We start from the raw sequence: 15,644 nt of genomic DNA, 5'->3' as shown, positions 1-15,644 counted from the left end.
GGAGGGAGGGATAACCGTAGGTAGGGCTAATAGTAGGCAGGTTGAACCGTAAGTTTAAAAGAAGTGAATCGCCAGCCCTTTGTTTTCTCCATCTGTAAAGTTGTTTAGTTGTCCCAACCAAAATCTCCATCATCCACACCAACTCTTGGCAGCTGGCTATTTAGTGCTAATTTAGTGCTAAATTCGCCCCTTGGTTGGCTGTAAGTAAAGGAATCCTGCCCCTACAGTGGTTCATAGTGGGTGTCAATGTGGAAAGTAGCAATGCCCTCTCACTCTAAATTCTCCATGCCATTTCTTCCCCATCGTAGCTCCATCCCTTCTTCTATCAGCATTGCCTCCATTTCTCTCTCTCCTTGCAATCTTAGCCATCTCCTCCTCACCCCATGCAGGTATAGGTCAAGAAGATCAACTTATTATGGCAGGGGGTGGAATCTTGGGCACCTATTTGCAAGCACATGTTTCACACTGCTTGAAAATACCACAATGCTAACTGGGCAAAGAGGCACCTTTTACCGTGGTGATTCTCTTTATTTAGCAGGGGGAGAGTAACTGGCCCTATCCACCCCCAGCACAGTACCTCCAGTGACTGTTGCTGGTGTGTGTCTTATGTTTCTTTTTAGAATGTGAGCCCTTTGGGGACAGGGAGCCATCTTATTTGTTATTTCTCTTTGTAAACCGCCCTGAGCCATTTTTGGAAGGGCGGTATAGAAATCGAATAATAATAATAATAATAATAATAATAATAATAATAATAATAATTATTATTATTATTATTATTATTATTATTATTATTATTATTATATCTGGCCACACATAGAGCCCACTAGTTTCCTTTCATCTCACAAACATGGACATGCATACTTTAAAAAAAAAGCAGCTGCCTTATTTCTCTCTTTCTTACAATATAAACATTTCTGGGATATGTCCTTGGGTTGCAATCCTGTGCACACAGCAGTTACTTTGGAGTCAGTCCCAATGAGTAAGTCAAGGCTTTACTTGGAATAAACTGGATAGAATTGGCTACATTTACTTAAAGAATCCTTTATCAGATTTGAAAATTAGGCCATATAAATCACAAACCTGGCCAAAGTATTTATGCTGAGGACCTCTCCTTTCAATACTACGTCCACTCACCAAAAAAAGAAAAGAAAAGAAAAGAAAGGGAAAAAAGAAGGGTAGAACAAAATATGCAACAAGCAACAAACAAAAACTGGCATAACGACTATAGAGTGGTGGAGCTACCTGACAATTTTGAACTGGCCAGGTTTCCAAGATGTGCCTGTTAGGTTGCCCATGAAGAGAAGGCAATGATCTCAGAAGGATAAGTTTGAAGTTGTCCAATTAGTATCTGGATAACTTCAATTAAAATGCCTTGTTTTATTTGGAAGCTATTACCCGCCTCCCTGTCTTTCACCCTCAAGAGAAGTAAGGAGCAAGAGAAAGATCCTTAGCACAGGGATTTGCTTAAAGTCCCAGAAAAAGAGGGAAGGCAAATGGCTGCTTGCTTGTTTGTAAAAGAACTACCCAGAGGAAGTGCCAGTCCACCATATCCCCCACTTCCCCCCTCTGAATTTTGCCAATATTTGCTAGTGACACTTTAGAAAAGAAAAAAACAACCAGCAAATGCTGGAGAAATCTAATTCCTCCGGAGGGCTTGGTCGGGGTGTTGAGTGAGGCAAAAGAGGCTGGCTTCCCTTTGGCGAAGGAGAAGCTAGTGAAAGGTAGCCAGGGATCCTACCTGTTCTGAACTCCTTGCAGAGTGCTTCCATTTTGCATCCAGAGCTCCAGAAAGTGTGCTCAGCCTGCCTAGAAAGACCTTGGGAAATCAGACGACTTGGCTGGCCTTGTTTGCTGCTATTGGTGCCTAAAAGCTTTTCTAACTTCTGTTAGGGGCTGGGCTAGCCCCTGCCCACCTTAGGGGGCAGAAAGAAAAGAAAGGCACACATCCTGATTGGTGCTGAGGCACTAAATATGCAATTTGGGTGGTGACTACTAAGGTAATTACTTCATTTCAGGGCAACGGATCCCACTGAACTCTCTAAGAGGGGGGAAATGGCTTTACAAAGGAATTTAGAAAAAAGACCAAGAGCCACTGCCATCTGTTAAGGATGTGCATGAAACTGGTTTTGAAATTGGTTTTGAGCTTGAAACAAAGTGCAAAATCCTTGAATCTATTTTTCAAAACAGCAGCCCAAGCCGACTGTTTCAATGAATCAACCACTTAACACTCAAAACGTTTTGAGTGTTTTGAGAACCATTTTGAGGCCTGTTTTTCCAGGGAGAGTTGGTCTACCATGGTGCTTAGTCTGGAGGGCTGGTCTACCCACTGACCTCAATCAGTAGACCCTCTTTCCCCAGAAAAACAGCCCTAACTGGCTCAAAAAAACTGGAAATGTTTGAGTCGAAATGGGGATGTTTCATTTATAGCTTGAAACAGGCCCTTTCTTTTAAGGGTGGTTTTTTTCGAGCTCAATACACTTGAAACAGCCTATTTCAAGCACAACTAGATTCATGCCCAAATCGATTTGCAAATTTCTACCATCTACTGGCAAGCAGTGAAAATGCAAAAGCAACATTCAAGCAAAAGAGACACACACAGAGGAAAAGACAGAGTAAGAGATGGTATGTTTGGTGAGAGAATGAGGGTTGGCAAGGAGGTGGGGGGGCATGCCCCCTCTGACCCAAATGAGGAGCTTCCTCTGATAGTCAAAACATGGAAAGGGGAAACCATTATATTTCAAAGGGCCTCTACTTAAGCACATATCTAGCAAGTTCCAGACAATAAAGTCAATCAAGAAACTGGTATTACTGCATTAGCTGTTTAGTCATAACCAATAATGAAATAATTTTGCAAAAGTACGACATAAGGCCAATAGCTGTATTTCAAAACAATTATATTGCATACCTACTTCGGTGCAAATGGGGGATTAAGCCAGTCTTGCAGTACTGAGCTTGGAGATTCACTGTCATTCAGTATAGACAATGCTGAGCTACATAGACCAATGGTCTGACTCAATATAAAGGCAGCTTTCTATGTTCCTAAGCAAGATAAAGCAAATGAATTGCAAGATAAAGCAAAGGGAGGCTAAAGCACCTTGGAAAATCAGAAAGAGATTTGACAGTGGGTTGTCAAGGAAAATAATTCTTTGCTGGATCCTACATTCTAACCATGTCTATTATCCTCAAGATTAATTTCATATTTGGTTTTTTTAAAAAAGAGTACTACGCTCTGCTAGATATGGTTGGCACCTACACTTGATCTAATTGCACAGTTTTGTTATCAACAAAACTTCTATAATCTAAACCTTGTCTTTTCCAAATCTGTTTACTTTTACTAGTTTAAACAGGCCTGTGCCACACTTCCAGTTCAAGAACTAGAAGTCTTACCACCTTGATTTAAAGGAGGTGTCTGTCTCACTAGAGTAGGTTGCAGATTTATCTACTTGGAACAAAAACAATGAAAGATAATTCACTGGCTGGCCAACTGTACATGCTCACCAGGGACCATATCATGCCTGTGTTCTGTACAGTGCATTGCTGATGCCAAATCCGTGCACAGAAATGGTAGTAATAGAAGCACCATAAGGTTATAATCATTTTAGTAGTGGTTTGCATGCATACATAGCAGAGAGGAGCACAGAAGATAGGAAAGCAGTATACATTATAATCTGTCTATAATATTCATGGAGCATAATTTATCCTATTTCTGAATTTGTCTACAGCGCTAAAAGTGTCATACACACACACACACACGCACACACACACAATTCAAATGTGTTTTCATTTACTATTTTCTGAAGTAAAAATATTTCTGAACTACTCTAAAGCATATTTACATTTACTGCAAACATCCCCAGAAGATCCACAAATTATCAGGAAAACTGCATTACTCCATCCAGTTACAGCATATTGCTGCTACTTTCACAGAAGATGTTCTGAGATGCATATTTCTGATAGCTCATATCCCCTTAATGTACCTTTTTGCTTAATCCTGAATTGGGTTATGATGTTTTTTATCATTTTAGTATGAGAATTTAACACACTATTCCTCTGAATAGCTCAATTTAAAATTAAAATTGGGGAGATGGCATTGTTAAGATTTTAATCCTTCTTGTATAGTCTACATTTTACTTGAATGCTGTGTAATTGACCTTTGGTTATTGTTAGTGTGCAATGTGACCATTGCAATAGACTATTAAACTGTAACATGAACATATTGCCGTATATCGCTTTGCTTTGGTTAAATACATATACCCTGATGGAGGTAGGGGCCACAGCTGGGTGAAAAATTGCACATATGTATGCACAATTGCACTTATGTATGTACAATATGTATCTAGCCACACAGCACACACATGGTCCCATCAGCTAGTCAGCACTAATACCGATCTGCTATTCATAAGGAGGGGAGCAGAGGACTGGACTTGGCCCCACAGTTCTACCTAAAAGCCAACTGGCATTATTTCCATGTATCTATGATGGAGTAACACATACACAATTATATCAGGAAAATAGGGTGTCATGTCACGACTAAGTGCCATTGATAGTAATGGAATAGTATCAGGCATCAGGCCCAAGGCATATCTAGTCTAGCATCCTGTTTCACACAGTGGCCCACCAGATGCCTCTGAGGAGTCCACAGGCAAGAGGTGAGGGCATGCCCTCTCTCCTGCTGTTGCTCCCCTGCAACTGGTATTCAGGGGCATCTTGCCTTGGAGGCTGGAGGTGGCCTATAGCCCTCAGTCTAGTAGCCATTGGTAAGGACATAATTCTTGCAGTGTTGATTCACTATTTCTTAATTTTTATTAACTTTATAGAAATACAGTGCAATAACTAATCTCCCTCTAACCTGGGCTAGCCCAACAATACAAGACATGGCTAACTTTTGTTGGAGTGTGCCCATAAAAAATGTGTTCACGTCACAGAAAAATAAATAGGTCAGTCATGGCCACACATCAGAAGAACACTATTAGAGTTCATATTAGTATTAGCTTGTATCTCCTGCAATTAACAGAGGAGAGCTGGTCTTGTGGTAGCAAGCATGACTTGTTCCCTTAGCTAAGCAGGGTCCGCCCTGGCTGCATATGAATGGGAGACTAGAAATGTGAGCACTGTAAGATATTCCCCTCAGGAGATGGAGCCGTTCTGGGAAGAGCAGAAGGTTTCAAGTTCCCTCCCTGGCTTCTCCAAGATAGGGCTGAGAGAGATTCCTGCCTGCAACCTTGGAGAAGCCGCTACCAGTCTGTGAAGGCAATACTGAGCTAGATAGACCAATGGTCTGACTCAGTATATGGCAGCTTCCTATGTTCCTAGGTGAGCCTATGTAACTATGAAATCTTGGCATTCAATATTAGACCTGGTGCTCTTAACAGTACTATAGGAACTGAAAGGTTAATAGTTGAAGGAGGGACTTATAATCTCAGAGGCGATCGGGAAGAATAACTCCCCTGTTGTTTTTGGTGCATAAATAAACCAGTTTACTTACCACACAAGAAGCAAGGCCTATTCTATTTCTGAAGACTAGAAGTATTAGTATATACCATTACAACAATGTGTGACTAAGGTTAGTCTGTGTAAAGCATGCAAGTGGACCATGCTACAATAATAAACAATCTTTCAAGAGAATCTGGTGGTATTCTATCTCAAGGCAGAATTACAAATGGAACATTGCAATATGCAGATGGCTTATCTGTCAATTGTTGCCCTAGTAGGCTTGCCACCTGTTCCCTATTTCAAGGAGCCGTTCCTTCTTTGGGATTAAAATGTTTTAGCTTTTCAAGTTAATATAAGGAACACTGTTTGTACCTCTTTTTTTAAATCTTGGGCCTGGGCCAGGGCCAGGGCCAGTGATTGCAGTAGACAGCATACACAACAGCAAGAGGGTGGCTTCACAGTGCAGGCCTCTAGAAAGCAGTCTTCAGCCCTGTGGGCCAGGTAGCAGACTGCACTGTGGTAGGAACTACAGCTTCCATAAAGCTTGTTTTTGGAGCAAAAACCTCACCCTTGGCACTGCAGGCAGTGGGATGTAGGCTAACCCTTGAGGAGCAGAGTATCTGGGCTTGTAAATCAGGCATGTCCATGAAACAGATTTAGCATTCCATTCCTAGCTCGGAACGGAATGCTACATCCGCAGAATGTTCCGTGTTAATAATAGGTTGAGCCAGTTATTCTGTCAGAATGGCCCATTCCAAGAGCTATTTTTGATATCCAGAATGGTGCTCTTCTGGCCTCTGGGCACGTGAGGTGGCCATTTGCATGGTGGTGCTAGCATATGGCCACCACACGTGAAGACCAGAAGAGCGCCATTTTGGATTCCAAAATGGTGCTTGGAAAGTTCCAACTCAAAATTGTTCTATTCTGAGCTTGGAACTGGCTGTTCTATTCTGAGCTTGGAACTGGCCCTTCATTTGAAGGGTGTTTTGTTCTGAGCTCGGAACATTCAAAATGGCCCATTTTGAGCACAGAACGTTCTGACCACAGAACATTTCGCACCTTCTTCCTGTAAAGGCATGGCTCATTCTGAGAAGGTCTCTTTCTCTCTCTTTCTCTATAAAGAGTTTAGAACAGCTTTTGGCTGCATACTGTCATCATGTCATCTTCCTTCATTCAGCCTCCAGTTTAAAAAGAAAAAAAGAGGGGGGAAAGGCAGGCAAATGCAGAAGAGATGCACCATAAGTGTAAAAAGCAGCTTTAATTTAACGTGCCATCTGTTTAACTTGTACGAGAATGTGTTATCCAGCTCTGCTGTCTTCTTTTAATGCCACATCTTGAAATTGTTGTTGTTGTTGTTGTTGTTGTTGATGGGTTAGCATTCAGACGACGTTACTGATAAGAAGCACCATTGAAACTAATGACACAAGTTAGCCACCATGACTAACAAGTCCCATTAATTTCAGTGACTAACTTAGTCTGGATGCTACCCATGAATCCTAGTAACAACTTGCTCAGGCAGTATATAAATATATTAAATAATATATTAGTGGCTAGAGTGCTGGACTAGGACTGGGGAGACCCAAATTCAAATCCCCATTCAGCCATGAAACTAGCTGGGTGACTCTGGGCGACTCTGGGCCAGTCACCTCTCTCTCAGCCTAACCTATTTCACAGGGTTGTTGTGAGGAGAAACCTAAGTATGTAGCACACCGCTCTGGGCTCCTTGGAGGAAGAGTAGGATATAAAATGTAAAAAATAAAATATATCAATAAATAAATACATTTAATAAAATTACAGTATTTTATTTGTTCTGTTTATGATTTATTCTAATAAAGTACTGTTAATGTACTTTACTGACATATGTAATATGTTATTTTATTAAGGTCTTATGATGTGTTCCTTATTTTGAAACTCTTCGGGTGGTAAGCCTACGCCCTCAACACTTTTCTTATCCAAGAAATCTGCCTCAAGAGAGATAAGCCCTCTGGAGAGAAGTCAAGCATTTCTGGCTCAGTTGACCTACACACCCACCTAAGGATTTTAAAATTTTCTTGTAGATTCTGCCTTTCTTCTGACAGTTTGGGACTTGTGAGTAGCAATGGAAAACTGGTTCTTATTTCAGCATTGTGCCGAATCCTGTGATGATAGCCCATGAACCCTTTTTCATGATCTGAGAAAGGGCTCAAAGGAGGCAAGGAGAGGAAGCCTTCAAAAGCTTATTTTCCCCGCAGACGATCCTTGTGAAGAGTCTTAGCACGCAGATCACGCACCCAGTCATGCAGCTGCCTCCTCAGGCAACATGGAGGGTCAGGGGGCTGGGAGCATCTCTCCACTCTATGGAACTCCCATAATGCCCCGCACAAGTGCATGGGGCATTATGGGGATTCCCACAACGCTGGCCGGAACCCCTGCAGTCTCCCAGTTCTGGCTTAAGAGAGTGTCACTCTCTTAACCCTGTTTAGGAGGGTGGGTGGCTTGGCAGGTTTGTCGCTGAGGCACTGCTGGATCAGGCCCAATCCCAGTGGTTCTCATGCTGGGCAGGACTGGGCTTGCCTTCATTAGCCCAGTTTTGCCTGCGCGTGAGAACAGCCTCCTTGTCATTTTAAGGATTTTTTTTCCTTGCCTAGATACAAAAAGGGCATGAGTTTCATTCAAACTTCCTCTCCAAGTTTCAGAGAGCATCTCTCTTGTCCTTCTAACCATCCTTTTTGCAGGAAACAAGGACACAAGCAATACTGAAAATTAATTAAAAACAACCATCAGCACAGAGATTAAAACCATGCTCTTTAAAAAAAACAAGCACTTTAGTGGTTTGTATGCAGACTTACTCCACATTTATCCAGTTAACAAGGAACAAGATGGCTGTGACATGGCAGGAAGCTGTTGTCTTGGTTTTCTGAAGTTGTTCTAGAGTGCCATCTGTCTTAACACTGAAGAGTCCTTCTCAACTGAAAAACAGACCTTCTATATGAGACTTGCTCTCCAGAAGCAAAGAGACTGTTTGCATCTAAACATGTCTGTGAAGAACACTGGTGCCAGCCATGGTCTTAGAACTTGCCTTAAACATTATGGCCTGACCTACTCATTTGCTGTGTCATCAGACAGATTGCTTCTACCTGAACATTTGAGCTTATTTTCCAGTAAGTGATCAAGAAAATGGTCAACAAGTCATCATTTGTTCCCACAATAAATAGTGATACTGCAATATGCAGGCTTCATAGCTAGAAAGCTACAGCAAGAAGGCAGTATTAGAATAGAATGTTCTCCTCTTGACATCAAGCTTTCAGCCTTCTTTATCAGTGGGAGGTGCATGAGGACCTCAGCAACAAATAAATTAGGAGTTGGATGCTTGAATAGTAAGAGACACAAATCTTGTTGAACCTAATCAGCGCAAACCAGTTTTATAAAGGGATCATTCAACTGGCACAAGCTCTTGAAGGTCAAGGCCTAAAGACTTACTCCATTCTCCTAACTTGGTCTGCATAGGAGTCACATCCCCTATGCTCTGTGGTCAGTCTAAGCCATTAAATTTGGTCAGTGTCCAAATTTAATGACAAACCAGAGACTTGTAAAGGCAAACAACCCCCTTCTCAGAGAGCTGGGATAGCCAGAAGGCTATGGATATTGCAGCCAGTGGTAGTCTATATAACCACAAGCAGGATGGTTGGAAGTAATTATAGTAGAAGTTGCTAATGTAGCTGTTATCAGTTCCAACATGATAACCACAGACATAGTTCCAGCAGCAGAGCTACACAGTGGAGATGCCAGCGAGGTGTAGTGGTTAGAGTGTTGGACTAGGACCGGAGAGACCCGAGTTCAAATCCCCATTCAGCCATGATACTAGCTGGGTGACTCTGGGCCAGTCACTTCTCTCTCAGCCTAACCTACTTCACAGGGTTGTTGTGTCAAGTATGTAGTACACCGCTCTGGGCTCCTTGGAGGAAGAGCGGGATAAAAATGTAATAATAATAATAATAATAATAATAATAATGCCACAGTCAGCACTGAGATGACAGCAAGGCAGGCCAATAGGACTTGCCATAGCTGATGCTTTGGATGTAAGTTCAGCACTCCTTGTCACTGGATCCTCCTTTCCCAAAACTTACTCCTGTAAAGGAGGAGATCTGGTGGCAGGGAAGCCTCTGGCAGCTGTGGAGGCCTCATCTTTAAAGCTTGAATTTCTTTATTTCATAATTTTACAAAAATTAAATCAAATCAATTGCAAAGAAGCTCAATGTGGCTAGCTGCTTGTGTGGCATGTCCATTGCCTGAGGTGACAAATACATGGAGTTCTCAGTGCCTCCCAGCCCAATTCTCAATCCAGCTCCACAGAACCAATGGATGTTTTACAGGAACATGCAGGCCTTAAGGATGAGACCTCCGCCATTGCTACATGCCCTCCTTAGCCTTCCCATTGCAAGGGTAAGTTCTGAAAGGAGGGGGGAACAATGAGGAGAGCTTCTGATAAATCTAAGAATGTACTAGGATGAGAGTTCCGGGTTCTAGTGATGTAGAATTTAAAGAAACTTCAGACAAAATTGTACTTGAAACAGATACACCTGATCCTGAAGTTGGGAGTTGGGTCTCGGAATAAAAATTATACATATCAAAAACCAATGCAAATGTTATTTGGTTCTGCACCAGCTTCAATGATTAAAGATGAAAACTATCAGAAAGTTGCAGTCCCAATCTTTTGGACACTTGCAGATCATCTTAGAAGAGGGCTTAGGACCTGAACCTCTAAGCGCTGGCATTGCAATGAAGTCTACCACCACTACTACAAATATGTATATACCACTTCCCAACAAAAGTTTTCTAAGCAGCTCACATAGAGAAATAGGAAGGAAGGAAAGAAGGAAGGAAGGAAGGAAGGATCCAATGGGTTCACATTCTAAAAAGAAGCCAGCACCAGTCACTGGAAGGATCCTGTGCTGGGGGTGGATACGGCCAGTTGCTCTCTCCCTGCTAAGCATGAGAGAATCACCACATTAAAAAGGTGCCTCTTTGCTCAGTCAGAAGAAAGTCAGAAGTGTGATAGGAGCCAGTGGAGGAGCCAGCAGAGAAGCCTGTGGAGGCAATGAAACCAACTCTGAGCTCTTGGTAATGAAGAGGGACTGAAACTGAGTATTTACAGTTTTGAGATCCTTGGGCTAGTCTGAGATGGCAGACACCAGTGCTCTCCCACAAAAATGCCCTAAGTCTACATGACAGTAGTGACATATTTGTTTGGTAAACTTCAAACAATGTTGACACAAGTCCACTTCTGCTCTTCTTCAATACAGACCAAACAGCAGTTGCAGCCATCTGAAGTGGGAACTATGGAATTTTTAAAAAAGAAAAAGAAATGCTATGCCATAGGCATATAGATAGGCTTCTGATCTAGCGTAGGAATGAATAAAAGTTCACAGATAAAGTCCCTCAACTTTCTGCTAACACTGCAATATTTAAAAACTGAGTTCTTAGAATGTGAGCCCTTTTGGGATAGGGAACGATCTTCTTGTTCCTTTTGCTAGGCTGTGCGAAGTGTTTCTGATTCAATTCGGGAGCCACCTTGGAGCTTTGCAGGGGCATTTGGGTGGGGTGGGGGGAGTTCACTTCACCCTGATTCAGGATATCACTTCAAATTGGACTGAAATCCCCTTATCATCACTATCTTGACCCCCTTACATACTTATCTAGCGGGAAGCAGGATCTGGTCAGGATTGGGCTTTCTTTATTTTCACACCAAACAGCAAGGAAGCATAATCTTCCACAGCTTGACTAGCTACAATTGTGATGATGATGGGAGTTGTAGTTCAACAACAACTGGAGAGCCAAGGTCGCCTACACCTGGTCTAAAGGCATACGATACAGACACCTTGCTGAAGCTAAACAGGTTTTGGTGTGCTCAGCACCTGGAGGGGAGGCCCATATATCCCATCTTTGGCAGAGAAGCCACAGCTTAGTGGTATTCTTAGTCTCTTGCCTTAAACCATGCTCTGGATCTCTTAAACAGCTGTTCCAACACATCCAGCTTCCTGTTTCCCAAAAGCTTAATACCAGAGCATATATTATTTATTTGATTTCTATACCGCCCTTCCAAAACATGGATATAGGAAAGGTCACACACCAACATATGCAAAATACTTCTTAAAATGTAGAGTATACTGTATGTGGTTTGACCCAAGGTAAAACATATGGAGCCAAATGACAGCAGTTGTGTGGATTATGGTATATATATTTCCCTTCTTATTTTCACCCAATAGTCAATTATTTAGTTCAATAATATTTCTCAATTGAGAACAAATATGTTTAATATAGATTTTCCATAATATCTAAGAGTGAAAGAGAAAGGAACCCACCCAATCATCTAGCTCTTTCTATATAATTGCCAATTTTCAACATTCTGGCTGCTCCTCCACCCCCAGACTCCCCCCACCCCCGCTCTCCTGTCCGCATTCGATCAACAGGGAGAGCATCCTCTCTGCAGCCAACAAGACTGCAGAGAGGAAGGGGAACTCTCTGTGCGGGCTTCCTTCTTGCTAGAAGGACAGCCCACACAGCCACTCAGGGAGGGAGAGAAGGAGGAACTTCCTAACTCCAGTCCAGCTGAATGTAGCCTCCAGTGCTGCATTCGGATGGAATGGAGGCTCTGTTTACCCCCAGTTTGGCATTCACTAACAACTGAGGATTCAGATTGGAGTCTCCGGAGCACAACTTCAGGTTGTGCAATGCATGAGACCAGAGTTGCATGTGTTGGGACATAATGGTAAGGAAACTGCAGGTCCCTGAAACTCCAGCCCGTTACATGTGAATGCGGGCTATGTTTCACTCTTGAAATGCTGAAGATTCCATTCTTCTCCAGTGCTCCCCTGATTATGTCATACTAAAGGTGTTTCAGCAGCACCAAGTGCTGTTTTTCTATTTCAAGTTGCAAGAGGAATATCAATTCCACACTCATTCCTGGAGGCCAGGACTCATTTTCCCGGCCTCCACTGATCCACGCTATCGGGAGCAATGCAGATGGTGTGGGCATCCAGCAGCATGCCAAATATTCCAGCTACTGTCCTCTGGGGGGAAAGTAGGTTCATCCCTGCCTCCCCCTGCCCTGCAGCCCACCCATTGGTGTGCATAGCGTTACCATTTCCATTTGCATTTATATAGATGTTGATCCTTCGGATGTTACTTTTAGCATAATTCTAAATTAAGTCTGACTGGGAGAGACAGACAGTCCCAAAGATGCTGCAGAGATAAAAGAGCATGTTCTAATCCTTGGGTTCAACCACAACCTACTAACTACAGTACAAACAAAGTGCTGGCTGGAGTGCAGTAGCCACAACTATGGCACAAACTCGTTAATTAATCAATGTATTAATTTAATGCAATTTTTATGTTTTAATTCTATTTTTGATCAGATTTTTGAAATTCAAAGTGGCCAATAACACATACCACAAAAAATGAGATAAAATAAATCAAATGCAAAAATCAAACTAAAATAGAAAACCATAAATAAAAGTGTCTACACCCAAAATATAGACCTCAGCTGAAAAGCATAGTGATAACCCTCCCCTGCACTGGGATTCAGAACGCAACATCCCCAAATGCTCTCCTAAAAAGCCAGTTAGCTGTCCACTGCTCAGCTTGACTAAATTTGGAGAGGCTGGGCAAACTGAACACAATGGCCGGATTTGGAAGTTGCAAGAAACCAGAGTTATTCGTGGCTGTTCGAATGTATGAAACCGCAGTTTGGACCCTAACTCAAACCGAGGGTTCAATCACCAAATTCCCAATTTGAAACCCTCAGTTTGAAGTGAGGTTCACTGCTCGGGCCTCTGGTTTGTGGCTGCCTCTATTATGTCTGAATGAAGAACTGGAGGCAGCCTTCCCTGGGACTGGAGTTGAGGGAAGGAAGCTCCTCCCTCTTTCTGTTCTGATTGGCTGCCATGGCTGTCCATCAATTAAAGGAGGAAGCCTGGCAACCAGCTCCCCCTTCTCTCTGCAGTCTCACAGACTGCAGAGAGGAGGCCAGCACGTACATTTGAATTGAGACAGGTAAGCACATGGCAGGGGGGAGTGGAACTGAGGGTCCCAGTTCTGTGCTATGTCTGAATCAACCAAAGAATCCTCCCCACTCCTGTTTCACTTGGGTTACATTTTCAGATTGGTTGAAAATGGCCTACTGGGTGCTACAACAGAAATAATGCGTGCATGGTGTAGGCAAGGTTCAGTCCAAAGACAGCAAATTAACAGCTAATTTTAAAGCAGCTCATGGTATCTCTAGTTAATGCAAGCTTAATTTTTAAGCTTATCAACCAATTACTGTATAACAGGCATTTGCTAGACAGGAGCTATCATCTCTATCTTGACTTGGTGCTTTGGCATAGTCAGTAGGGCATAGTGGTTAGAGTGTTGGACTAGGACCAAGAAGACCCCAAGGTCAAATCTTCATTCAGCCATGAAGCTCACTGCGTGATTCTGGGCCAGTCATGTATCTCTCAATCTAACCTACCTCCCAGGGTTGTTGTGAGGATAAACATCCTTGGAGGAAAAGCAAGCTAGAGAGAGAGAGAGAGAGATTCTCAAGCAATACCCATGAGTGGTTGCCTAGCAACCATGAAATGCTTTCTGTTTCTCCACCATCCCAGTACATGCCTCAGGTTTGTCTGATATATCACGCTAGGAGTATATCTATATGTATGTATCTATCTATCTATCTATCTATCTATCTATCTATCTATCTATCTATCTCTCTCTCTCTCTCTCTCTCTCTATATATATATAAACATGCTACGGCAGCAACCTTTTTTGACTGGGGAGTGCAGGGGGGTGGAAACAGCAAGAATGAATGCCATAAATGTACCTTCCAGGATATGGTTGAAATGGAAGGAGAAAACATCTGGGCCAGGTTCTAATACTATTACTTCTTATATACCAATTTTCAATGAGAAATATCTCAAAGCTGTTTACATAGACAATAAATAAAATAAAATAAAATATGGTCCCATGTCCCCAAAAGGCACATAGAAGAAACATAGAGGAGAGCTGAGTAGGGCCAGTTCTCCACCTGCAAATATAAGGTGCCTCTTTGCCAAGTTAGAGATGTCTTATCCCTATGAAAAATCTGGTGAATGCTTTTGAAATGGATAGAAACATAGCAGTGAGCTACTTTGACAGAAATTACTGAAGGAAAAAATAATTCAGGCTGAGCACAACATTAGCACTTAATAACTGTGAAGGAGAAAATACAGAATAATACAACTTGTGCTAGGTCTCTGCTTGAAGCAAATTTCAGAAGCAAATTTCTACAAGAAAATGTGTCATGAAAGAACTTCTACATTCATGGTTTGAACACTCAAGATCACTCAGCCTCACTGTTAGTAACTCAACAACCAGCCACCATTGTTTCAAACTATCCTACTTCCGTGTTGAACATTTGGTTCATCAGCTGTGTTTATTTTTTTAAAACTGTGGCTTTTATGGACCTTAGCATTAATTTATGAGTGGTTTAAACAAAGAAGGTTAATTTGTCTAAACTTTCCTGTCACATTCTTTTATTTACTGTGGAAAATATGTCAATATCTGCTGTTTGTGTTAAAGATTAATAAATGGAAGGAGTGCAAAGTGTATTGATTCACACAGTAAAAAAGCCCTTGGTTTCATCTGGATGTGGTGTTGTATTATAGTTTTGTGCCAAGAGAATGCTGATCAGTTTAGATCTATTGGAGCTGCTATTTGTCAGCAACCATTTCTTACCAGAACAGAGAATCAACAGCTGATATTGGTACCTACACAAAATGGAGAAGAATCTATCCACTACTGTTTGAAAACTGGGCTGAATAAAATATTGCTGAATACTATTATACACCTCTCTGGGATTATCTAATTGGAAAAAACAACAATTCTTTACAGCATAATCAGAATAATTACCTAGGAGATACTATAAATCAGGGAAGTGGCAGTTTAAAGTGCTCCCCGACTGCAGCACACTGAGTTCTTGGTGTTTGATGTGTGGCAACAACAAAGCCAAAAATAGCATTCCTTTTCTCCACACAGGTAATTTTCAGTCTTCTTTTTAGAAAACTGCTGTTGGGTTTGACTAACCGAAGTAATGGATTACAAGAACTGCTATTCCTAAAGACTGCTATTCCTAAGAAACAGACTCCTTTCTGATTGTATTAAGTGACATTAAAAAGGCTATCAGCAGAATGCAACAGCTGAACCTGTGCAATATC

General features: G+C 41.9%; 1 protein-coding gene across 8 annotated transcripts in view; it reads right to left on the bottom strand.

The window, feature by feature from the left end:
• The window catches only part of ADGRB3 (adhesion G protein-coupled receptor B3), a 668,379-nt gene that overhangs the window by 450,893 nt on the left and 201,842 nt on the right, over window positions 1-15,644 (bottom strand). The window contains exon 1 of one of the 8 annotated variants that reach the window (XM_053286714.1): window positions 1,739-1,784. The exons of the other annotated variants lie outside the window; for them this stretch is intronic. Within the exon in view, the coding sequence (XP_053142689.1) occupies window positions 1,739-1,769 (31 nt within the window). The 5' untranslated portion in view covers window positions 1,770-1,784. Of the gene's footprint in view, window positions 1-1,738; window positions 1,785-15,644 lie in introns of those variants that run through there. 8 annotated transcript variants of the gene reach the window in all.

The sequence above is a fragment of the Hemicordylus capensis genome, chromosome 1 (assembly GCF_027244095.1).
Source record: "Hemicordylus capensis ecotype Gifberg chromosome 1, rHemCap1.1.pri, whole genome shotgun sequence".
Taxonomy (NCBI): domain Eukaryota; kingdom Metazoa; phylum Chordata; class Lepidosauria; order Squamata; family Cordylidae; genus Hemicordylus; species Hemicordylus capensis.
The sequence above is the reverse complement of the archived record's forward strand: the minus strand, read 5'-3'. Positions and strand labels throughout refer to the sequence as shown.